This window comes from Xyrauchen texanus, chromosome 10, assembly GCF_025860055.1.
Source record: "Xyrauchen texanus isolate HMW12.3.18 chromosome 10, RBS_HiC_50CHRs, whole genome shotgun sequence".
Taxonomy (NCBI): Eukaryota; Metazoa; Chordata; class Actinopteri; order Cypriniformes; family Catostomidae; genus Xyrauchen; species Xyrauchen texanus.
Window position 1 is genome coordinate 31479877 of NC_068285.1, and position 27550 is coordinate 31507426.

General features: G+C 38.9%; 1 protein-coding gene across 1 annotated transcript in view; it reads right to left on the reverse strand.

Moving 5' to 3' along the window:
* LOC127650021 (gamma-aminobutyric acid type B receptor subunit 2-like) overlaps positions 1 to 27550 on the reverse strand; it is a 343063-nt gene that overhangs the window by 234354 nt on the left and 81159 nt on the right. The window contains exon 2 of the mRNA XM_052135134.1: positions 17473 to 17610. Coding sequence (XP_051991094.1) covers positions 17473 to 17610 — 138 coding nt within the window. The remainder of the gene's footprint in view (positions 1 to 17472; positions 17611 to 27550) is intronic.

The following is a 27550-nucleotide window of genomic DNA, read 5'->3' on the forward strand; positions in this document are numbered from 1 at the left end:
GTGGGGTAAAGTTTAATTCATGTTCAATATTTATTAAATATTCGATTATGGTGCATAAGAGACCCTCTGTAGGGTCAACACACTGTGCTAAAATGTCACTGGTGTCCAAGTCTTAAACACTTATATAAAAAAACTATTAAATATTCAAAAGCATGTAATTTGTATGTATAACAGAAACTTTGTTTTTTTTAACCTCCGACATTTCAGTGCTGTGGGTGGAATTTTCATATTATCCCTTATAAGCACCAGTCAATGAAAGCCCATGGGAGCATTTTTAGGCTTAATTCTCCAGCTACAACAAGCATTGACAGTTTCAGTTCAACGTTTTATGCCTTTATGATATAGTCATATATTCATTAACCTAACTGTGCTAATGATATCTTTGTAAAATTGTCGGCTCCAATGAGCACGAGTAGGTGAAATTGTATGTCAAACGAATCATGAGCCAACAACTTTTGGAGATAAGATAGAAGTTCAGCATTAGTTTGGCAACTTTGGACCCGCCAGCTCCAGTTTCAGTTCTACTTAATGTGAACTATATGTGCTGGTGTAAATGTAAGTTAATTTACTTTTATAGCTCAATTTCCCACGTTATTATCACAAAACCCGATCTGGCACCTGAGCCCAACTCATTAGAGATCGCTCTTATTTAGCAAGAATTCTTTATAAAATATGTTTCGTTTGAGTACCTGTTGGGTTTACATTTCTTAAACAACATACAGTATACATGAGATATTTTTTACCATCTTTATTGGACAAATTTAGTGCAACAAGTTTGGCAAAACAAACAAGTGGCTATGAAGAAACAGCATGCTAGAACAGATGTGTAGAACCAGGTATAAAGAAACAGGGCCTCACCACACCTGCAATGGCAAATTTATTATGAATACACATAAAATAGTTTGGAACCCTTTACATACCACCCCACTGAAGCACAAATAAATGCCTTACCTTCAGTGAATATAAATTCTCTTATACACTAAGTTTACCACATCAACGCACTTCAATCTAATAATATATACAGATTAATATTGGTTCTGTTGGGTACAGGCGCAAGAATAAAACCCGCAACTCACCGGGAGAGAGAAAAAAAAGAGTTAATCCTTATCTTGCCAACAAAATGCAAAAGTAAATAATTTACAAGGAAAATAACAAACACACCGTCCTATTTACAAACATAATTTATCATTCAAATATTTAACGTGCAGCGCACCAATCACAAGGGAGAGGCAAACTTGTGCTCAATAACGGAGAATTGAGCTTAATATTAGCAACAGCATTCTCTAAGAAGAGGTGCACACCAAGTGTGCTCAATAAGGAATATGCATGGACACTTAAAGACATAATAATGATAAAAAAACACATAAAATCATCTTATTGGTCGCATATAATTGCAATGCATGCAACGTTGTTTAAACTCATAGTAATTGAGATAGATAGATACATGCATTAAAAAATTTACTTGTTCCACTGGACCATTTAAAATGAACTAGTGAATTTAAAAATGTGCTTTTCAAAATTGTTAAAAGAATCTTAAAGGAAATGGTGACCATTAACAAACATGTATATGCTGCTTAAATTCGAACCTAAAATCTTGATTTAGCCTATCATTATTTTTAACCAAGAAATGTACTGCATTAGTAATTCTAAAGAACAGCATGGCAACATGGCTTAAGGTTTGTGAGTAAAACCAGAATGTTAGGGTTGCCAGTATTGACTCATTGAAACATTTGTCATGAGCCTGTTTGTTTAAACATTTTCAAAATATATTATAAGCATTTTTTATATCATGCATTTAGATCAACTGATCAATCGGCATTTGTGATGTTGCACTAAATGACAACAGAGCAGTATGCGGAAGCCATTATTTCTCAAAAACAGGAAAGAAGGATCCAACACATTAAGCTTTGAAAGGTTTATGGTGCTATAAAAACCCTTTCTGGCACACACAATCTATAATGGGCTTATAACTTGCAGATAATTAAATATTCACTTCTAACAGCTAATTGATGGACAAAGTCGGTCCACTTTTGCAGCAGAACACTTCCAATAGTGGTTGGCAAAGGTCTTTAGCTGTGTGCCAAAACCTCCATTATTTAATGGCAGAGTGGCCCATACAACATCTATACAAACCTCTATGTACACAGGAGCCAAGATTAAATAGCTACAACAATATCACATATGAATTGATTGTAGTTTTGGGGAATAACTTCCTAAAAAGTGAAAATAGCTCTGCTGTTTTTAAGCTTTTTTTTTTTTAGGTGAAATGCTAATTGTTTCCAATGTGTTGCGATGTAGCTTCACACATTTAACATGACAAAATGCTAAATTGACATTTTTTACACATTGTATTGCATGTGCAGCTTTACAGCTGAGCAAACTGCAGTAATAATCTCACATGCTCCTAAACATCCTTTCTCTCATATAAAGCACTGGGAAGCATTTCAATGAATCAGTTAGTTTGGACGAAATGCGTCCCTGTACATAGGTATATAGGTAAGTGTTTCCTACAGAATTGAGCACTTTCAGCAGGGGAAATGTCCTTCTTTTTTATTAATAACATAACTAATGAAAAATGGGTAATCATATTATATTATATTATATTATATTATATTATATTATATTATATTATATTATTTCTTATATTTATATTATATATTCATCACATAAAAAAATATATATATATTTAAAAAAGATTATTACAATAGTTTATCTGTATTTAGATACATGTCATATGAACTATGAACAACACTGATTCATGCCATCATCTCCTCTTCTATCCACAAAAACCTGGTGTCATAGGGATGTTTTAGATGGGAGCACTGTAAATATAACAAGCTCAGCACACATTACCAACCCCTATTGAACAAAACACAGTTGTTATTCAGTGATTTAGATAAAAATCGCAGAGCGAGCACAGAACCACCTCACATGTGCTCAGAGCAGAGCTGTGCACGAGCAACCTATGAAGACTGTTTGATTAAATCACAGCCCTTTGCAGTTTAATATTCACATAAGGTCATGTCTTCATTTCGGTTCATTTAGATGGGCTGTACAGCCCTACACAATGCAATAGAAAGACATGTTGTTTTTGCGTTATTTCACGACATGTGTTCTTTTTATCTCATCACATTAAATTTAGATTGCAAGCTTGCAACTTGGGTATCATTCTTTTCCCATGGTGCTGAAGATTCAGTAGCGATGGAACGCAGTTCATCACTATAGTTTTAAATATAGTGTAACAAGGTAAAATGGAAAGGAGAAGGCAAGAACCGGCTTGACAATATAAATAATATTTAATAAAGGACTTAACCAAAAAGACACAAACACACATAGGTGTCGGACAGCTGCCCGTAACTCTCTCTCTCTCTCTCTGTCGCACTGCCATCTCTGGTCGGCCCTTATCCCTCTCGGAGGCTTGATTAGTCTGATTAGGGGCCAGGTGTGCGGAATCACGACCCGGCCCCGCCTTCCGCCCTGCCACATATAGCTATGAAAAATGTTGTTAGCTACTTCTTTTGTTTGACAAGCTACAGTTTCAAAGTAGCATCCCCAACACTACCTTATAGCTGATTATTCTGAAAGACAGAACCATTTTGCCTCCTTTTTTGGCAATTATTCCGGGCTGTATCTTCGTTTGAGAAGAATCTCACTTTTCCTTGCAAGGCCTCAAAGAACACAGCGGGTAGGGAGGGTATCATGAGTCACAATCAAGATGTGAGAGAGCTGCTTGTGGATCAGTTGTTACATAAATCTGAGGGCAGATGGTACTCACAAACTGATCACAGCGAAATTTGAAAGGTGTGTATTTGGGTTTATGTACTATTAGTTTGAATTTCTCAGTGCTTTGAGCAAGAAATTTCACTGGTTCAATTTTGAGCCAGCGTCATATTTGACATGGACTAAGGATTTGTGCCTGCATTGTTTCAGGTTTCATTAATTAAGATTGGAGAGGTTGAGATGGTCATGTTATTCAACAAAACTGTTTGGCCTGTTTGTTTTTCCTACTCTTACTAAATTCTAAAAGACAAGTCTAATTTTTCTAAATATTCCCCAGCCTGTCTATTTCAATATGCAAAACAAGCTGTCATTTGCACATATTCCAGGAATTTATAAAACAAAAACAAAAATAAATGTTTTAGGCCCTACAGTACATTAACTTAGTGTGCAAACTACATTGAAAAATAAAAAGACCCTCAAGGAGTTCTGATACTAAAACTGCTATGCTATGTGGTGCTATTTCTTTTGTATTGAGAAACAGAATGCAGAAAACAGAGATCTATAGTATTACTATAATGTTCTATGTAATAAGCAACTTGTCAACTATTCACGACAATGTTTCATGTTCTGTTCCAAACCCATATGACTTTCTTTCTTCCGTGGAACACAAAAGATGTTAGTCTAAAAGTAGCATCAGTCACTATTCACTTTGTTGCATTGTTTTCCCCATACATTGAAAATGTATGATGACTGATGCCAACATTCTGCCAAATACCTTCTTTTGTGTTCCACAGAAGAAAAAAAGTCACATAGTTTGGAACAACATGAGGGTGAACAAATTATGACATTTAATTTAATTTAAATGTACATTTTGGGGTTAACTATTGTTTTAATGACACATTCTCAGTCTGGTCTCTGTGTTTAAAAACAAAGCAGTCATTTGCGCATATTCCCAGGCACACTATTAATATTAAAAACAAAAATGTGTTGTAGGCCCTACATTAACTTAGTGTGTGAACCTCTCTCTGTCAGTCTGGGAAGCAGCCATATATAAACAGCTAAGGGAGTTGGCTGCTCTTCTCATTCCTGTAGTTGACGTCAAATAGGAAGACGGCGTCTGCCGAAGTACGTCAACAGCAGCCTGGTTCTGGCTCATGCTCGGTTGGGAGCACATTTGAGGATGACAGGCTCAAAGACATACTGCTTGGATCTTAACAATACCAGGAATAATGTGAGCATAAGATGAAACGCCCATGCAAACATCCAAAAATCATAGAAACACTGTCTATTTATAATACAGTTGGCCTAATTTTAGTACCGTGATGCGCACAATGACGGCATAGACTATTATCAAACACACCCATGATGATTCTGGCAGCCTAGCAAATCAAGGAATGTGGAAGTGCCATTGGAAAACATTGACATAAAATGATTTGTATTCAGCTACTTTTTTTATTTTATAGGAGAGAACAGAGAGCAAGAAATAATGGGAAGAAGAGGTGGGAATGGTACGCGGAATAGCCATTTCCGATTTTATGAAGACATCGACTTTCTTACATGTCCGACTCATAATGGACTAAGAAACGATGAGAGAGATGAACAGAGTTGAAGTTAATAGATAGAATAAAGCAAAACTTTTGTTGACAGTTGGTTGCATGTGTGCTAACCAGTAGGTTATGGTTCTGCGACTTCAATTGATTTACTACAACTATCAAGTAAATCTAGATCTAAATCTAGTACATTTTAGTAGGTATTATTGCTTACTCAAAATAATATTTTTGCCTATTTTTAAGATTGATGCATTTCAGTTTCATAACAAACTTCCATCAAACTAAATTGTGTAATTTTTTACAAAATAAAATGAACATAAAATAAGTAATTGTTTACCCAAATATGGCCCTCATGTACACCCTCATGTCTTCCCAGATGTGTATGACTTTCTCTCTTCTGCAGAACACAAACAAATATTTTTAGAAGAATATTTCAGCTCTGTGGGTCCTCACAATGCATGTGAATGGGTACCAAAAATTTGAAGCACCAAAAAGCACATTAAGGCAACATGACCTCATGCGAGAGTAGTCTCTAGTTTCAATGATGTGCCGCTTTAAAAAATCCATTCATTTTTCACACGTGAACATAAACATGATGTCCATTTACGTGGATTTTGGGACATTATTCCCTCAGAAGTTGAAAAAATATGTTAGTTGAATAACTTTCAACATTAACACATCTGTGGATCATTTCGCTTCATTTTAATATCAATTTTGTTACATTTTATTCTGTTATCACTGTAAAATATGGTTCCTATGTTTACTGCAAATTGTCACATTGAGAATCGTCTCGGGTTACATGTGTAACCCTTGTTCCCTGAAAAAAGCGGAACGAGATGTTGCGCTGCTAAGCGCTTCGGGGAACAGCTCTAGCTGTGAGCCGAGCTGAATAATGTGTGGAACACGTCAATGAACATTGACCTGAATTTATAGCCTCGGCTGATGTAATCATTAGATGCACCTGAGGCCAGGCTATAAATGGATACGTCACCAGGTGTCGTCAGATACTTCTTTTTGAAGAGCAGTCCTGGGACGTCCCAGTGCGGCAAAGCAGCGCAACATCTCGTTCCGCTTTTTTCAGGGAACAAGGGTTACACATGTAACCCGAGACGTTCCCTTTACAAAAAGCTTCACTACGATGTTGCGCTGCTAAGTGCTACGGGGAAAGCAATACCCACGCCGCCGCACTTGGGGCTGTCCGGACCCCTACGGTTGTGCAGTGTACTCACAAAAACGCGAGAGGTCTCAGACATGAGCTTCAGATGTCGACTCAAGGGCATAAGAGCCCGGAGTAGCATAAACATCTAAACCATTCAATTTTGATGAATGTGTGCGGAGAGGACCAGCCTGCCGCATCACAAACTTGTTCAGGCATGAGCTGAGATGTCGACTCAAGGGCATAAGAGCCCGGAGTAGCAAAGCATCTAACCCATAAAGTTCGATGAATGTGTGCGAAGAGAACTCTATCGCACCACAAACTTGTCATAAAAACTGATGAATGTGAGCGGAGAGGACCAGCCTGCCGCATCACAAACTTGTTCAGGTATGAGCTGAGATGTCGACTCAAGGGCATAAGAGCCCGGAGTGCAGAACATCCAAACTAAAAAAGTCCAATGAATGTGTGCGGAGAGGACAACCTGCCGCATCACAAACTTGTTTAGGCATGGGCTGAGATGTCGACTCAAGGACATAAGAGTCCGGAGTAACAAAGCATCTAGCCCATAAAGTTCGATGAATGTGTGCGAAGAGAACCCTATCGCAACACAAACTTGTCATAAAAACTGATGAATGTGAGCGGAGAGGACCAGCCTGCCGCATCACAAAATTGGCCAGACATGAGCTTGGGATGTCGACTCAAGGGCATAAGAGCCCGGAGTGGCAAAACATCTAAACTATAAAAATCTAATGAGTGTGTGCGGAGAGGACAACCTGCCGCATCACAAACTTGCTGCAGAGGGAGACCTCTAGCCAAGGTTTTAGAGGAGGAGAGCCCTCTGGTAGAGTGCGCCCTGAAACCTACTGGCGAAGCTTGACCGCCACTCGTGAGGCCCGGGCAATAATGAGGATGCCTCTTTGAGGGCACCCCGTCCACCAAGCCTTGGCAAACCGCAGTGGCCACATAGAACCTGGCAGTGGTGAGGCAAGTGCCCGCTGACAGTTCTTTCTACAGAAAATCCAGAACGGAAGCAAACTGGCAGTTAGCTGGTTCTGTAATAAGAACTTTAGTAGAAGGAAACGCATGCAGGCGCATTTGCGTTACTATGTTCAGCCCCTCCAGAAGGGGGGGGGGACTGGGCGACTCGGGGAGAAGTAGAGGAGACATTGCGCTATCAACAGAGGCGAAGAGGTCCTCTTCTGCCCTAAGATCTCACCCAAACTTGTTCCAAGTGGAAAAAGCCTGGCATTTAAAAAGGTCTCGATAACCTCAGGAGAAAGCCCTGTGTCCCTCAGTTGGTACCCTTAGGGGCCAAACATGAAAGATTCCACAATTCAGGGCAGGGATGAAATATTGCCCTGTGCCTGAGATAGAAGATCCTTCCTGTTCGGAATCGCCCAAGACGAGTCGTCGAGGGAAGAGATTAGCTCCGAGAACAAGCCCTGTTCGGCCAGCGCGGTGCTATTAGTAAGAGGCAAAAACCCTTGCTGGCGAACTCTGGGCAACTACTACCTTAGGGTGGAGTTCTTAACTCCCCCGTTGGTATTTCCTGTCTGGACCGTAAATCTGCTCCCGTATACGGGCATCCAGGGATATAACTGACCTGAGTGACAGGAGCTTACCCTGGGCCCTAAGGAGAATCCGACGTGTCAGAAATAAAGCTGACAAGAACGTGGGTCTCCTTGAAGATTTATGTAAGAGGCTACAGCTGTATTTTCCACCCGCACCAAGACATGGCAGCCTCAGAAGGAGGTATTTCAGGGCCAGAAATACAGCCATCAACCCGAGACAGTGACTGTGACAACCGAGCTGACGACCCTCCTATCCCCTAAAGCTGGACGACCACTTAAGGCCGCTACCCCGCCGGTCAGGGAGGCGTCTGTCGTTAGCAGTCTGCGACAACAAGACGCACCTAGAGTGGGACCCAAGGCAGAAAACCGGGGTCTGAACCACATAGAAAGGGAACGAAGCCTGAGGCGCGTAACCCTATTTAGCCCAGGGGTTTTAGCCCTTGGAAGAAATCCCCTGGCTTTTGGCCACAACAAAAACGGTCTCATGAGCAGAAGGTCCAGAGGGATCACCGTGGACACGTTCGCCCTGAGACCTGGAAATCGTTGATACTAATAACAGTGCAACCTTGACCTAGCCTGACTTTGCTCAGGGTGATCTGAATGGACTCAGTCCTGGCGGGAGACAGTTGTGCCCGCATTGTGATTGAACTCCATACGATGCCCCGATAGACAGTGTTCTGAGTGGGAGAGAGGACGCTTTTCTTGGCGTTGAGCCTCAACCCCAGAGAAACAGATGAGCTAAGATGATGTCCCTGTGCTGAACTGCCAGTTCCTGGTACTGCGCTAGGATCAGCCAGTCGTCTACGTAATTCAGAATGCAGATGCCCCGGAGTCACAAGGAGCCAGCGCTACATCATGCATTGTGAATGTGCGGGTAAAAAGGGCTAGGCTGAGTGAAAAAACCTGACCCTGGAAGACTTCGCCCCCGGAAGTGAACCTCAGGAACTTTCCATGTTGTGGCAGAACTTCTAAATGAAGTATAGAAGTGCGTCATAAGATCGATGGTGACCAGCCAAATGAGTTGTAGGGCTTGAGACACGACCGTCTTGACAGGCATCATCTTGGACTTGAACACCCACGGGTAGTTCAAGCTTAAGATCTAAGCCAGACGCCACCCCTCACCCTCCAAGGGAAACGGGAAGTATTTAGTGTAATAACCTAACTCTCTCTCTGGAAGGGGAACACATACCATGGCCCCTTTAACCAGGAGATTGAGTTTTTTTTTTTTTTTTTTTTACAAAAAAGAAATCCGGTTTATGGTAGTGAGAACACGCCGTTGAAACACAGAAAATCGGCGAGAGAATTAAATCCTGACGCCCTTATAAGACCCACAGAAAAGAATATATCCGGCAGAAGTTTCCACGCTGCCAGGATCTCTGAGATGGGTATTATATTTTAACACTTCCTGTTGAAGGGTTGTCGGGTGTTTTGCGTCCTGAATAAAATGCAGGAACAGCGAAAACACCCAATTTTGACGGAAGCCTCTGCAACCCGAAACACCAAGAGGTGGCGGGAATGGAGGGACCTCGAGGGGGTTCCGGGAGGGGTAAGTGAAGCACGCGCCCCGTCCCGAGGGGAGCTACCCCCTAATCTAGGCGCAAGACCGTCAGGGTTTTCTCTTACTAGAATTTATAGTCCTGAGGTCTTGCTTCGGGGGCTGGCGAGGGCGGCGAGACTGTCCCCAATCCCTGGGAGGAGGAGCACGACTCGCCAAGCTTTGCTTTTGAGCCTCCCTTCAGTCAGGGCCGAGGTGGGTCTGAGGCTTGCTCGTCAAGCGCAGAACCCACACTCAGGTCGTCCAGGAGGTCAGCCTGGTACGCCTGAAAAACAGCATAGTGTGCAGATTACCACCAGCCTGACCTGCTGCTTGATAAGCCCTTCCCACTAAAGTGGAGGTTGTCCTACAAGGCTTTGAGGGGAGAGAGGGCTCCTTAAGTGACGATGCCGAGCCCGGCGAGAGATAGCCCGCAAGCGTCTCTTCGACCGGCGGCATCACTGAATACTCCCGTGCCTCAGCACCCACGATAGTCGAATATAATGACGTCGAGGGTATGTGAACACGGGAAGAAAATATATATATTTTTATATATATATATATATATATATATATATATATATATATATATATATATATATATATATATATATTTTTTTTTTTATATATATATATATATATATATATATATATATATATATATATATTTTTTTTTTTTTAGGGGTTCTCCATGAGCGAAAAAGCTCTTCATGGAGGTTATCAAAGAAAGGGAAGGGACCCATGAGGTGTTCCCATTCTTAGACTGGAAGATAAAATTTATCCCCTAATTTGGAGCGTTTGGGGGTCTCCTTTTCGCGTGGCCAGTCCAATCTGGCAACCGCACAAGTAACAACATCGAGCAATTCCTCCGTAGATTTTTTATCGCGGACGGAAAGCTCGGAGGCGGGAAGAGAATCGCGATCCTCCTCATGATCCGAAGAAGCGTCGGAACGCGCTTCGAGATCATGTGAAGGACCAGCTGGGTTTGGGGAGAGAGTGAGAGAAAGGGGTCAACCCGTCTCTTGCTCCTCAGCCAAATCCATGCACGAGCCCCACGAACGATCTTTTCGTGATTGCTGACTCCCGGAAGCAAGCGAGGCGAGCACGACGCACTCTGCCTGTTAAAGCAAATCGCAGTGCTCGCACCCGCCCTGCTGCAACGCGAGAGCAGCGTGCTCTTACCCCCAAACAAACAGCAAAAACTGATGTGTGCCGTCTTCAGCTATAGAGCGAGAAGAGGGGAACACGCACCGCTTATGGCTTTCAGTCATTCTCTCTTTTTTTTTTTTTTAGAAATATATATATATAATATTTTCTAAACAGAAGAGAAAAATAGAACAACGTTCACTGCACACTGCTTAACTGATTCTATCTCCTAACAGAGGAAAGAAAGTTTTGACAGGGTGTGTGAAACACACAGAAACAGAATCGCTCTGAAAAAAAGAGTTTCTGACGACACCTGGTGACGTATCCATTTATAGCCTGGCCTCAGGTGCATCTAATGATTACATCAGCCGAGGCTATAAATTCAGGTCAATGTTCATTGACGTGTTCCACACATTATTCAGCTCAGCTCACAGCTAGAGCTGTTCCCCGTAGCGCTTAGCAGCGCGACATCGTAGTGAAGCATTTTGTAAAGGGAACAATACATTCACCCAAAATCTGAAAAAAATTTACTTGGCGTTAGAATGAAAATAAGGTGCATTTCAAACTGTTCTGAGACCAGTAAGACAGACAGCACACTGCAGGTTAGGTCATTCACTAAACAGGGAGCAAGGGGATATTCTATAGCTTTCTATGCGGCTAAGTTCATTCACTCGTTACATCTGACCAAAAGTTCAGTTTCAGGCTGCAGATGATGTTTGGACCACTCAACATGTTTGATAGACATGGGACAATGAGAATCAGTACAAATATTCAGAATTTATAATTGTATTTGAAAGTGGATGGCAGTGATTGGATGATACTGCCCATTACATTTAATCATAATTATTTATCCAACTTAATTATACACAAAGTCATATGTATTATCTGTAATGTCACAAAAACATGAATAACCACCACTCCTGGAAACATAATAAACAATTTGATGAAAAAAATCTGACTTTTTATAGCTTGCTATTATTTATAATTTCACAACTAAGCAGCACACAGCAGTTACACTCGGGTATCAGTAGGACAAAAGTAATCCATACAACATAAGTCTTCAGAAGAGATATAATAAGTGTTTGTGAGAAACAGATATCTTTTTGAAGTCATTTTTTTATACCAATCTCCACTTTCACTTTCACTTTCACGTTCTCCTTCTTTTGTTTGTTGATGAGTCATGTTGTTTGTGCATATCGCCACCTACTGGGAAGGGAGGAATTTATAGTAAAAAAGGACTGTTTCTCACCCACACGTCATATGGATAACTTTTATGCTGCATTTATGTGCTTTTGGAGCTTCAAAATTTCTGTACCCATTCACTTGAATTGTATGGACCTACAGAGCTGAGATATTCTTCTAAAAATCTGTGTTTGTTTTCAGCAGAAGAAAGAAAGCCATACACATCTGGGATGGCATGAGGGTAAATGATTACCGTAGATCATTTTATTTTTTACAGTATGTGAACAATCCCTTTAATGAAGTTCACAAATGTTTAATTTAAGTATAAATCTAGATGTTTCTGCTAAAATTCCTTAAAATTAATACACTTCACACAAATGAGTTAATATGGAAATTTAAAAAAGATCAAACATTAAAATGCTTTTTTGCCAACTTTGGTATCTTGGCAAATCTGAGCACATTGTTAGATCTCTTCTAAATCTCTAGAGGAGACACATGTGTGATGACTGGGGTCGAGGAGAAACATTTAAAATATTAAAGATATTAAAGAGTTTTTTCTCTTAGTCTTTGCCTATCACTGTCAAAGAAGGTTTTCAGTTGCTAATGGCAACTAAATGTCTAATTGCATTTTGACATACCAATCAGCACAGTATATGAGGTAAGTTTCACATCATTTAATCACTCTATTAAGATCTTATAAGCACTGTTACATTTATTAGAGCATTTAAGATTATTATAACTTCTCAAGCAGTACCTTCGAATGTGGTGGACAATAACACCTGCCTATTAGGTGAGTAATAAAAACAACATTCTCTTGTGTTTATCATTTTCCCTGTGATAAGAAAGATGATTATCGCAGGAGGGCACAATTTCATCTGAGAGCTTTGAGAGAAAGGAATATCTGGGCTCAAAATAATCCTTCTCTCACAGTCTAGGTGACATTCAATTTGATTCAAAGCACTCGAGTCATGTTAATATCGCTGCACATCGCAAGCAATGATGTAAGCCACTTCATAACAGAAGAGCCATATAGTCACTGAATGCCATGTGATGATATGAAAACCACAAAGGAATCTCAGCACTATTTAATTACACAGTATGCAGTAGCAGAATGCCTGTGAAAACTGACATCCTAACAGATTTCAATAGCTTTTGAGGTCAAAAGTTTACTCTCGGACTGTTCGCGTGTTGGCAGGTTGTACAGCCTGTTGAACACATGTGTATAATTTCAGGGGTGAAAACACAACTGTGTGCTGTAACAGTAAACTATTCCGACTGACACTCTCATTTTTGGCTCTCGTAACTGAAGCTTTCATTAAAACATAATTACACAATTTATCAACCAGGCGCCATTTCTATGCCATCTACCATCCTCATCAAATGCATCCCTTAATTGAAAAATAAAGGTACAGCATCATAGTGTTAATGTGTGGTTCTGTTGAAGCTGGGTCTTATATTTCCTTAATGTTCATTTCATCTGCTGTTATGAAATGGATCTGGCTTTTGTGAAATAAAGCAGGTGTGACAGAGGATCCTCCAGCTATTGGCACCCTGGCCCTCCCCCGTTGTACCATATCCAGCTCCATAATAACACTGTGTGGCCAAGAGGAGGGGCGCGGAAATGGAGCGCAGCTTGAAGAGCATTATGAGGTGCACCTGGTGCTTACTGCCTCGTCACCGCTGCCATAAATCTATCGCTTTATCGTTGAAGAGATTCCAATAGTGCAATGGGACTCCTATTCCTCTGGAGCAACAAGACTGTTCTGCATGAACTTATCCCTCACTTCCTCCACAATGAGGACAGTTGAAATTTCCAGCTATCTACTAGGAAAAGTGCAGTGGAATGCCCTTTGAAGTTGGACTTTCAACTTGGCATCGGACAGGTTTCTTAAGGGGCGTTTACATAAGACATGTTCTTGTGTTCAAAAACAGATACTGTAGATATAATGCATCAAAATGGAAAAAAATGCAGGGGTCTTGGCTAACACCTCAAAATAAAAGGACAACACAACTTATTAAAAATATTAAAAGCCAAATAAGACATACTATTCGCAGGTACGTGAACGCAAATATGTTTTGCTGCGCAAGTTCGATTTCATGAGCTGCTGCATTCCAAAATGTGTCAGACAGCTATTCATAATGCAACGCATGTAAACATTGCATTCTCAACGATGTCACAAGAGGTGCTATTGTGGACATTAATGTGAAATGCTTGTGCTGTGTGTTTTCAATTTCAAAACAACTACTGTCATGACGAAGCAAAAGATTGAAGAGAACATAAGTCAGCTAAAGTCAACATATTTATTATTTTGCAACTCACCTGAATAATAACACATCCAGTTTAATTGTACAATTTTTTGAAGGTTTGTAACCACCACAGTGACACAAGAACGCATGTTAAGCATGTTCAACTGGACCACGTGCACTCAATGTGTTGATCAAGCATTAATATATTTCTGGCCTTAAAGGGATAGTTCACACAAAAATGAAAATTCTCCTTTGGCAAATGAAAATTCTCATCTGGCATCCCAGATGTGTGACTTCTCTCTTCAGTAGAACACAAACAAAGATGTTTAGAAGAATATCTCATCTTTGCAGGTCCATTCAAGGCAAGTGAATGGGTGACAACATTTTGAAGCTAAAAAAAATCACATAAGTCAGCATAAAAGTAATCCATATGAAGTGATATGATAGTTGTGGGTGATCAATATATGTCCTTTTTTACTTTAAATTCTCCTCCCTGCTCAGTGAATCTCAACTTTCACTTTCCTATTCTTCTTTTAGTTTTTTTGGTGACTCACATTTTTCATGCATATCACCCCCTACTGGGCAGGGAGAAGAATTTCTAGCAAAAAAGGACTTAAATATTGATCTGTTTCTCACCCATACCTTTCATATCACTTTTGAAGATATGGATTAATACCATGGAGTCCTATGGATTACTTCAATGATGCCTTTATGTAATTTTTTTATTTATTCCACAATTCACTTGGATTGAATGGACCTACAGAGCTGAGATATTCTTCTAAACATTGTAATTTGTGTTCTGCAGAAGAAAGAAAGTCATAAACATCTGAGATGCCATGAGGGTGAGTAAATGATGAGAGAATCTTCATTTTTGGGTGAACTATTCCTTTAAACGGAATAAATTGACACTTCGCAATGTAACCGCTTATCGCTCCGATACGCTTTGTAGAACTTCCCTAAATAAATGAATGGTAGATTGCAGTGAACGGCACGTCTGTGGCCAAATATTCTAATCAACGGAATTGACAATATTATTAAACAGGCTGAAATGAAGGCATATTTATCTACCGAAATCGTTAAATTACACAGTAATTTGATTGAAAACTGCGGAGACTGTGAATCAGAATAAAGAAAAATGATTATCACAGTCACTTGAAAAGAGAAAAGCGTAATTTGATGGTGATTACACAACTGATAACATTAATGTAAATGAACAGATATGCTCACAATGTCTCATAGCACACTCATTATTATGTTGTAAATGCCTTATTTACTCTCGCCTTTACTAAGACCTGAATCAATACGTAAATTAATTAACATTCAGTTATTAGCTTTAATTTAACTTGGAACAAATGTACATGTCCACGCTGATGTTTTATATGTTCATTTGGGAATTAAATCTGACAGTTTAATCAATAGCATTCTCTTCTCAAGATTTATTTAAAGATTTTTTTTTTAAAGACAGAAAAAAGACTGCGTGTATCCTCTCTGGGTACCCCGTGTCCATATTATAAGTGCACCAGGAATAACGTGTTGCACATTTTTTGATTATCTTGATAAAATCCCGCTTAAAACTACTCAAACACACATTATTGTTGCACACAGCAACAGTTGCTGAGACAGAATTGGTCAGAAATGCTTTTAAGGTGGGGCTTAGCAAAGGGTCAATTTAACAATGCTTTTTAACATTTCCAACAGGGTTTTACATTTCAAACTGCCTAAAACACAGCATACTCTCAACTTGTTTGATAAAGCACCACTGGTAAAAATGTCAAAACTAGTGACAAAATATAGATAAACTAGTTAACCTCACTGATCAACTGTTCTGCTGTTGGACGACATGTGATGTTGTCGACCATCATACATCCCTAATTTCACAACCTTGGACACTTTAGTCTAAATCACTTTCTTTGTTTGTGTTTTATTTTGTCACATAAAAGCCTTATGTCACTGCTAATCCCACTGTGCATGTGTTCACATCCCATCACCCTGGCTAATTAGAGATCTACTCAGCTGGGGTTAATGGGAGATTAGTCCACAAATTAGGACTTCTGTAAGATTATTCTCTACCCAGAGAACACAAATGCATTAATTAGCCAAATGGCAAGGATTTTCCCCTGATTCATTGCTGTCAATAAATGTTGTAAAATGCATTGTTTTGTTTTCATTCCTTACCTTTTTATTACTTCGTCTGACTACTTGGTCCAAAGGAACATTAAATATACTCAAATCCTTTTCCAACTCAAAAAGTCATTTTGTTCTTAATTTGCACTTTATACTGTGTATAATATTGTAAATTGCAACTCTTTTCATGGAAACAAGCCAGTTTTGTGGAATAACACTGCCAGGTTTTCTTGGTGAAATGTCAACTGGCTTAGAGGCTGGCCACTTAAACATCTGCCAACACAAAAGCGAAAGCATTGTTGCCCGAAGGGGATTCCTCTGTGGCATTCCTTTATAGCTGGACATGCCCCTCACAGACACATTACAACAGCATTTCTTCCTCAAGCCATGTGTGCCGATGGCAACTTCAGTGTACGAGTTCTGTCAGTGATGCACTAATACACAGATTACAGGCTTAAAGAAGCCAATTGCTAACTTCCTGTTAAAATCACAGTATTAACACACTAAACACCCCCTTGGGTGCGCTCAAGACAGAGATCTCTGTAGGAGCTAGCTTAAAACTGCAGGGAGATGTTTACTAATTTTTAAAATTTTTATCAGCATTGGGATTGAGTTTCTGGGATAGCTTTGACAGTCTTTGATTTTAAGATCTGTAGTTCTTAAAAGTTTTTATTCATGTTACAGAGGAAGCCATTGACACATATATTTGGCATGACATTTTCATGTGTGTGTAATCAGAGTATGATATGAAACATGACATTTAGAAGAAAGAAATTGCATTTTTAATCTTACAGTGTTGGCCAATCCTGATCCTAGACTACCCCAAAACTGAAAATTTTTGAGGTCCCCTAATTTAGATGCTCAAGTTCATGGAGTCTCTATTAATGAGCTGATCAAGGGTCTTAGATTAAAGAGACATCAGCCGCATCCAAATAACAACTTTCAGAATATGTTCTGCAATTGATTAAGAACTTACTTCTTGACACTTGATAAAGTATGTTCTGTGGGTATGGTATAACAAAATGTCAACTGTCTTGTCCAAATGTCTTACTCTGTCATGAATACTACATTTTTGGAAATCTAACTAATTTGACACACTGCTTTTTGCATACACTGAGTAGTTTGGAAGTATGCATATTTGGACATGGGACAGGAAACAGATTGGAAAAATCTGTTATTCTGCAAAGCAAACAGATATCACAATGCAATCTTAATAATTCAGATATTGGCTGTGACACTTACCTGTACGAGATTCCACCCCTCTAATGATTCAGCGATGATTGAAGTCACTGATGGACACACTCCTCCAAAGATCATCAAATGTTTTGGCCCATAGCAAATTGCATCAAAGAAAGCCCGCAATCCCTTTGCATTGTCACACTGTGAGAGAGGGAGAGAGAGAGGGAAATTAAGTCCAAAAGTAAATTCTACAAATGTATATCGAACAGTAACATGGTGGCATTGTTAGATGTACATGCTCTGAATTCATTATCCCTTGAAAAGCAAGTTTCAACCTTGATTTAAACCTATTTTATATTCTGCATGTATAACCACATTGCAAAACCAGAATTGTAATTGCAATGTTTCTTTAATAATATAGTCAATGGAAAATGTTAAATCATAAATCAGTGTAAATGGAGAAAAAAAACACGGACATTGAATATTTGAATGTGCACAACATACTGTGATGTACAGGAGAGTGCGACTGCATATCACTATGGCAACACTCTTGGCTCTGTTGAAGTGCTGAAGGAAAGAAAAGATGGAGCAGGGCTATTGATTGCGATGCGAGCCTCTAACTGTTTTATCTTTGATTTTCTCATGTTGGTAATGATATTTCAGTCCCTGGTAAACACTTCCGAAGGTCAATTAATGGCAGTCAGCTTGACCTGACTCAATCTCTGTCGTAACAAGAAATGTTGCGATACTACACACCATGGCCCGGTCAAGAATTGTATCTGTCTGACCTTGTTTGGATTGCTTAAGTTGAGCCTTTTTTGTCTTATTCTTGCTTAGTCTGGGTTTAAGAAAAATAATTAATAAAATATTTTTTTAGCATTATCATCATTATTAAATTATTGAAAATTCAAGGGCATTCTGTCAGCACTATTTATTAGGCTAATTGTTAGTCTATGAATACATATGCTAGAAAAATGTCAGTAATGCATAGATTTACACTCACCAAGAACATTACTAGGAACATTATGGTCCTAATAAAGTCACCGACATGGTCTTCTACTGTTGCAGCTCATGTGCCTCAAGGTTCAACATGTGCATTCTGAGATACTATTCTGCTCACCACAATTGTACAGAGCGTTTATCTGAGTTACCGTAGCCTTTCTGTCAGCTCAAACCAGTCTGGGCATTATCTGTTGACCACTCTCATCAACAAGGTGTTTCTGTCAGCAGAACTGCAGCTCATTGGATGTTTTTTTTTTTGGCACCATGCTGACTAACTGTAGAGACTGTTATACGTGAAAATCCTAGGAGATCAGTAATTACAGAAATACTCACTGAGATCACATTATTTCCCCAATCTGATGGTTGATGAGAACATTAACTGAAGCTCCTGACCCATATCTGCATGATTTTATGCATTGAATTATTAGATAATAGCATGAATAAGTAGGTCTACAGGTGTTCCTAATAAAGTACTAGGTGAGTGTATGTCAGTTGAAAAACAATGGACCAATCACATGAATCTGGGTCGAGATAAGATTATGTTCATATACTGTACGTTCTGAATGTTTATGTAAGTAAAGGTTTATAGAAGCTAATATGCCTAGGAACTCGCTTTCTGTTGATTCTGTTCTGCTCCGACTAGCTGTTTTTTACACAATTACGCATCCTGTGTGAACAGCCCTAACAACTTTAAAAGAAAAAAGAAAATTGCCAGCACGTTTTATGTGATTGCTATTGCTGGCCCACAACCAACAGAAATGGAATGGACATTCTTACACAATTTCATATTTCAAAAACTAAAGCACACTAGCCAGTGTGCTTCAGTCCATGCAGAAATAGAAGTGTTGAAAATAGACTCTGGCATATGAAACACAGGAATATGTGATGAGGCACTGCGGGGTGAGTCGATTGAAGTGATGGCGTTCATAATGCTGAATAAAATAGCAGGCTTTTAAAAGCTCTCATTTGCATATTCCCTCCATGTTCACTTAATTCCGGTCATCAGTAACCACGAAAACACTGAGTGCAAAACAGTCCTTTCTTCTTGTTTAACGGAAAATTGTCTGTTCTCCAGCGAGATGGTAGTTAAATTCATTAAATATAGCGAGTGTAACAATAAAAGCTTTCAGGAGTGAAATATGCTGTACTCAGTGAAGTTCTATGGTAAGTGTTAATATCAAATAAGGATTATTGTGAAAATGAATCAGGGTGACATCATTCGACAGTATGAACAGTCAATTTAAGCATTATTTTCATCCAATCCCCCAAGACAGTTTTCTTCCACAATAACCATGATTCTTCAGTCTGTAAAAAATCTCTTAAAAATACAAACAACTTTTCTGAACATTTACATAGAATACCATAAAATGTGAGGTTACTGCTCAAGAAATTGTGGTGGTCATGTGACTAAAACACATTATGTCTTCCAAAAGGCACCTTTGCATACCATCAAACATGATGTGGTTGTTTGCCTTATAAGGCGCACATCCACAATCTGCCAAGAAGGCTTTGACCATGTTGTCATGGAAACGCACTCCTCACTTTGAGCGCTAAATGAAGGAGAAGGCAAGGCCGGCATTGATAGATATAGCACAGATCGGCTGTTATAATCATGAGGCTATTAATCAGTATTCAGAGGTGATGTTGAAGGCTTAATTTTAGATAGAGCAGAGGTGGTGCCAGACTGAGAGGATTGTCAACAATAGAAGCCACCACCATACAACTGCAAATGAATTTAATGAATTTATTTCATTATCTAGCAGTGATATAAATTAACCTTTAAAAAGGAAAAATCAACAAGCATGATGGGACTTTGATTGATGGTGACTAACACTTGCTTGACTATATGGGCTAATTTTGTAATTCAGTAACCAGTTAGGCAGGTACCTACAGGATTGTCCAAAACCAATGACATCTGCATTGCTGCCTAGTCAATCATTGATTCAACAGACAGCATTTTTGAAAGAAGGTACCTCCTTTTAAAGAAACCAAATCGTCTTGCAAGGCAAAACCAAGTCATGACTGATGATCTACAACAAACTAAAAGGAGCATTAAAGATAATGCTCTGCCCATGTACACGCATTCATGCATGCGTCAAGTGCAAGGAAGTGTAATTGTGTTTCAAATTATGATCACGTCTAGGAGACTGCATTGTCAAGATTTACAGTGAAAAAGGAGTAACAGTTTGGTCTGGTTCTCACCCAAACCAATTGGCACACTTCAGAAACATGGATTAAACCATTTGAATCTTATGGATTGCCTTTTTGCTGCCTTTATGTCCTTTTAGGAGCTTAAAAATGTGTTGGAACCCATTGGCTTGCATTGTATGGAATTTATTACATCTCCATAAAATGATCTTTGTTTGTGTTCCATAGAAGAAAGAAAGTCATACGAGTTAAAGATGGTGTAAAGTTAAGTAAATTATGAGAAAATGTAAATTTTTGAGTGGACCATGCCTTTAACTACATTTAGCGTAACAGTAGTTCAACTGTATTCACATTATTGTAGCTTTTCCAGAAACAAGCTACTGTTCCACTGCATCACTTTTTTGACACATTGCATTGTGCATGCGTTGTACAAATGTTGTTCTTGTGGTTAAACTTCAATGTAGTTAGCTACTTTTCATTTGTAGCTTGAAGTGAAGCTAACTACTTTTTAAAAGAACTGCTTGACTGTAATTTAACAACTTAAACTTTTATAATTCCCAACACTGGTTAACACCATAACAGTGTTAATGGTGGTTTTAATGCAGGCACCATTAAGTCAAATCTGATAATCTAGGACAAGTGAGCTTTAGAGATAACCATGTGAATATTTAATGATAACAATGTTTGCTGTAAAAACTGAAAATGTACACTTACTGTATACACTGATTTACTGCTTTCAACCACATAATCAGATGCCTTCTTTTTTTTTTGCATAGTCAAGATTGTGGGATATTATAGGCAGTGAGGGACACTTATATGATGCCTTCAAAAATCAGCCAGATGGAGTAATCTTTTTAGACAAGACGTTGTACAAACACTGAATTACGGCATGACTTGATGCATTTCTATGACCCTAAACTGCCTAAAAAAGCTATATTTTCAAGTTTCAGACACAGCCTTAATCTGTGTTAATGGAAATGAGAACAAACAGCTCTTTAAGTCCAGTCAGTAGAGTCGTAAGCATGGTAAGTCAGCCCAGCACAGTGACCACAAGGATTACTGCTGTTGACATGCCTTCTCTCCTGTGGCTGGATTCTAGACCTCCAGTAGATCAGGAGGAAAATATATAAAGCCAGAACTAAAGCTCTAAGAACACACATTATCTGTAGACTCTGAGAGGCAAGATATTTATTGAATGTGCTGTATGGCGCCAGTTCCCTAAGAAAAATCTTAGTGTAACAAACTGTTTATTAATGGCACCAATAATAATAATTATAACCACTGGCAGAATTGACATGTTAGGCACATTTTCCAAAGCTCTTTACTTTTGTGATGAAAATCAGATTGTAAACAAAAATGTTTTAGTGCTAAATGACATTCACAAGCTTGATTGGCTAATTTATCCATGTGTATCTGATGGAAAATGGAAATAGAGGAGGACACATAAATTTGCAATTGCAGAACCAAATGACTCGGAAAGGACAGTAGGCTAAGGATTATTAATGGAACTATTTCCTCTGACATCTTCAGCATCATAAACTGGCCACCAGAGATACTGTGCCTACAACAAGGGATAATCACGGCAAGCTAACCATGATGAAATGGCTTGTTAACAGTGGCAATTGCAGCAGCTGCACCTGTCGCCAGTCAATGGCAGATTATTGCAGCCAAGTATGCAACCTGATGTCTTCAGGACTAGGAGAGAGAGGGAGAAATAAAGAGAGAAAGTGTGAAAAAAGAGAGAGAGAGAGAGAGAGAGAGAGAGAGAGAGAGAGAGAGAGAGAGAGAGAGAGAGAGCGAATGAGGACCAGAATGTCTCAAGCAATCTGCTCTTTATAAAAGGGCTTAATGGCTAATGACTAAAAGTAGAGGCACATACAAATGGAAGAATATGAAATCAATTTAGAAAACATTTATAGCTTTCTTCCTTTAGGTAGCCTGCAAGTTGATCATGCTACATATGATCTTCTTTCTCCAATCACTGATCCTTTTGTCCCTCTGTTGATATTTCCCAGTAAGTATTCACTGGCCTATTTTCTTACCAATGTCCACTTTCTTACTATTATTAAATACTTATCAGAAACATTCTTGGGTAATGGAGTTCAAATAAGACATAGTTAACAAGGAATTTTCCCACTCACTCTCATCTGCTCTCGGCTACTGTTTGGGCACAACATCTTTATTGTTAATAAGAGAGCTTTCTGCAGTAAAAAGCATGCAAAGGTGACAGTGGTTTGATGTTCCTCATCAAAATAAAGTTCATAGGTCAACTGGTTTTCAGGCAAAAATGTGTTTATAGGACAAATTAGCTTTATTGTGATTATGGACAGTCTGGTTGGTATAAAGTAAAGTATAAAGTCTTGCATTTAAAAACAGATTGACAGAAATTTCGAGGTATTAGGGAGGCCAGCAGTGAGGTGCTCACCCTATGATCTGTGTGGGTCCTAATGCCCCAGTATAGTGATGGGAATACTATAATGTAATAAGGCACCATCCTTCGGATAAGATGTTAAACCGAGGTCCTGTCTCTCTGTGGTCATTAAAAATCCCAGGGCAATTCTCGTAAAAGTAGAGGTGTACCCTGGTGTCCTGGCCAACTTCCCCCCCCATTGGCCATTATCAATGATGGCCTCTTAATAATACCCATCCCTGAACTGGCTACATCACTCTAATCTCCTCTCATCCTCTCTACATCACTCTACTCTCTTCTCCACCAATAGCCAGTGTGTGGTGTGATTACTAGTGCACTATTGCTGCCGTTGCATATATAAATGTAAGGAATTATTATTATTAACTGATTGAGTGGAATTAAAGATAGGGGTTTTGAGCTGCATTTTTAAAAGCTGAACTAATTGAAACTTGATACGTTGTCTTAGAAACATGATGCTAATGGCACAAGATGGTGAATAAACAGTGAGAAAAATCATAAAATATAAATGCAATGTCAAAAGATGTCCATCTGACGCAGTGTATAGTACATAGACCAACAATTAAAAAAATTACACAGAATGAACTAACTCCATTAGCCCACATACCACACCATATACTCAACTTGTCCTCAACATCCAGAGACCTGAGCGTGACTGCTGTGAGCATTTTCCATTTCCCTTTTTGATTTGTAACTAGTAGCACCTAATAAACAAGCAAGCAAAAAATTCAAAATTAACAATTTCTAGAGCAAATCATTTTCCTAAAATTGTATATCCACATATGTGGATAGCTTGACTAAATTGTGAAATATTAAAAAATACCAAGCTATAGAAAGTCTTTATATATATATATATATATATATATATATATATATATATATATATATATATATATATATATATATATATATATATATATATACATTTTTTTCATAATTTTTTTTAGTATGTTTCCAGGAGTGGTGGTTTTGTTTTGAGATGTTACAGACATAACAGCAAATTTTCTGTAAAGCTGAATAAATAATTCTTATTCAAAGTAATGGGCAGCATCATTCAATCACTGCCAACCATATTCAAATAAAATTACAAATTATAAATTCTGAATCCATGTACTGATTCTCATTGTCCCATGTCTGTCAATCATGTTGAGTGGTCCAAACATCATCTGCAGCCTGAAACTGAACTTTTGGTCCTTTGGCCGCATAGAAAGCTATTGAATGTCCCCTTGCTCCCTGTTTAGCGAATATCTTAACCTCCAGTCTGTCTGCACTGGTCTCAGAACTACCTTATTTTCATCCTAACTCTTTATAAAACCTCTGAAAGCAAAAACTTTTTCAGGTTTTGGATGAACCCATTGATTCTCAATGTGAAAATGCATAGTAAATACTGTATATATGAATGCATTTACTAATGTTAATGAACAGAACCGTATTGTACAGTGAAAACAAAATAAAATGTATCAAAATGTATATTAAAATGAAGCAAAATGATCCACAGATGTGTTAATGTTGAAAGTTATTCAACATAACTAACAGGTTTTTTTAAACTTCTGAGGGAATAATGTCCCAAAATCCACATACTGTATATGGACATCATGATCATCAGTACAAAATTCATGATTTTATTAAAGGGAATACCACTTTACAACCAAACAGGTTTCAATTCAAAAACTTAAAAGAGGATTCTCTGCAGAGGCACTTTTGGATACTTTATGCATAGAAGCTGTGGATTTTAACTTTGATGTTTACCATAAAATAAGGCAAAAGTGTTTAGTCCATTCTATCAATAATTTAGTGATTCATTAAACTATATCACAGAGATAAGAGCACGTATGTATAAGATTATCTTATTTTTGGATTTAGCACGTAGGAAATTGTGAGGCAATTAGGGTAATTTACAGTGTTCTTGCCCAAAAGCCGATGGCAGAATACTTGAACACACAAGGTTGAGGGCAAAAGCAACCCTGTTCATTTGTTCCCCTTCACTGGGCTCAGAGATCCATAGAAATCCATTCACGCGGATCAATTCACCTCGATTTTTAAGACCCCAAGACAAGTGGCTTGGGCTTTTGGACATTTGTGACTTTAAACCACTGCTGTGCTTACTGTTGGAATTTATGCCTGAGATGTTCACACCTTTGTGTCACTTGAAACTGAACCAAGCAGCCTGGTTTTGTAAGGGGACATTTGTACAACAGAGGGTGTATTGATTGACTGAGGTTTTGTAATGCTGCCGGAGAAGCTTCATCCCTCAAAGAAATTAAAAATGAAATCCCTTAAATAGCTCAATTGTTTCTACTAAACAGAGAGCAGGAAGAGCAAATGGACACCTTTGCTTAAATTGATAAATCACGTTATCCATATCATTAAACAAAACAAACATAACATGAGATCCTATGGGCCGGAACACAATTATTATGGGTGGGCCCCCTTTACCCTGGGCCCAATGACCCATCCACCCCTCACTCCTTGTCACAAGCCCGGTATACCATTGTCCCCCCGACAAATCTGTCTTCATGACTAGTTTAAAACAGAGTCAGACTGTAGATGTTTGCTCATTTCCCCGTGTTTGAGCACAAGTATGCTGGTCATTGGAGTGATGCCTCTTCCAGAAAACTGTGAACTAAACATTTCCAGATCAGCCCAGATTGGCTGTGAAAGTGTGAATGCCACATTATTTCGAGAGCACTGAACATTTATGAGAAGTTTGTGGTTGTCAGGAGGCCTACAATAAGTTCATAAAAAGTTACACCACTTGGTTGTGAGATGAAAAATTACAAAATGCATACAAATTTCACCAATCCATCACCTTTAGTAGAATCTACGCTTGAGGCTTGGAAGTCGTGAGAAAATGTTAAGCAAGAGTGGATCATCCAGCAGGTTGCATCATTGTGACATCAAGCACAGTAAAAGGTAATTTCATAGTCTGCGATTCTGAGAGGTTCTCACCTGACGATTAATGACACACTGTGTCCCAAAAAATGGTAAGTAAAGCTTAAACAATAAAGGCTTAAAACAATTTATCTTTGTAATTGGTGAAAATGTTGTAAGAGACAGAACGAGACGGATGGCTGAGGAAAGGGAGGCCATTATCAAGTTAATTATTTCTTGGCCTAAGGTCCTCCATTCTCCCCAGGATGTCTCCTCTGGAGAGCCAGGGAGGGGAGGCAGGGGTAATTACTGCCATTTTGGATAATTGTGGTGATGTGGCATTTGGTGCAGCATAAGGCCATGATAAAAGACATAAACATAGCTAGCTTTTCTCTCAGGCAAGTAACATAAGCTCAGGCCTGCTCTGAGCTTTGAGTTCAGCCCTCTAGAGTTTCTCAAAGAGGAACACTGTTTCTTTCCCTTTATCCAGACCCCCGTTCTTCATGATCCTTCCCTCCAGCAGTCCTCTGCCCTAAAAAACTGCCCTGCAAATTCAAATCTGCACTGTATTTTACTCTGAAGTGGTGAATTAAAACTAATGGGATCATATGAAACACAGAGTACGTCTAAATGTGAAGTTATGATTGGGCAACAGCGGGTTTTTGATCAGTCGAGCTACAGTCTTCATCTGTCTTTCCAAGCATACATGACTCAATGCGTTATAAAATTTTCGAAGGAATTACATAAAATACGGAAGGTTGAGCATAATCTCTGTCTTTCAGAGCATGCGCACAATGCGGAGTCCAGTTGTGGTCTAATTTACATGTATACATGAAGGATAAAGTAGAACCAAAAATGCTTATTCTAGGTCTGTTAGCCCATCTTTGCAAAATCGCACCGATACGACTGGTATGATTTTAGTAGGACAAAAGCATTTACATAACATTTTAAAAAGACAAATGACAGTTTTAGTCTGACTGAAATCAAACTTAAAAATTGCATACTAGTCTTTAAACAGACTAGTATAAATGTCCATGCCATTCCAGGGTGGAAATTGCAGGTTCAGAGGTGGCCTTGGACAAGCATAACCATTCTGTTCACCATCTAATAAAGCTGGTCTTTCTGATGCAGCTTATTCACCAAGGTAGTCATGATGGTTAAGAAGCCTGGTGCCCACCAACATAAGACCAGCTAAACTGGGCTGCATTTCCCTATGGTTTCGTGGCAATGGTTTGATGCCAATGGTTTCTACGATCTACTTAGGCTTATGATGCTTTTGGGAAATGCAGCCCTGGTCTTTTCAGCAGGATACCCCAATGATTAATGCGTTTATAATTTTTTTTCTTCAGGAAAAAGATGTCCAGTTCTGCTCTATGGGTCAGGGTGCCATGATTTCTACACACAATTGAATTATCTCCCTACCTGCCAAAGAGATGCATTGCAGGGACTCTGAGTAACCTAGCACTTGTAAGTTCCTGTATCCTCCTGACAGCTAATGTGCTGTTGATCCATTGTTCTGCAGGGGACAGGTTATTTCTTACATTACCACTCCCTGTCTGCACAGAAATCCCATTTTCGAGCCCAAGCCTCACCCTAAATGCTCATACTGCTTCCATTTATTTGTCATTATGCCTGTTGCCATGACTGGTGCATTAAACATTCTGAATGAGATAAAAACATAACTAAATGTTT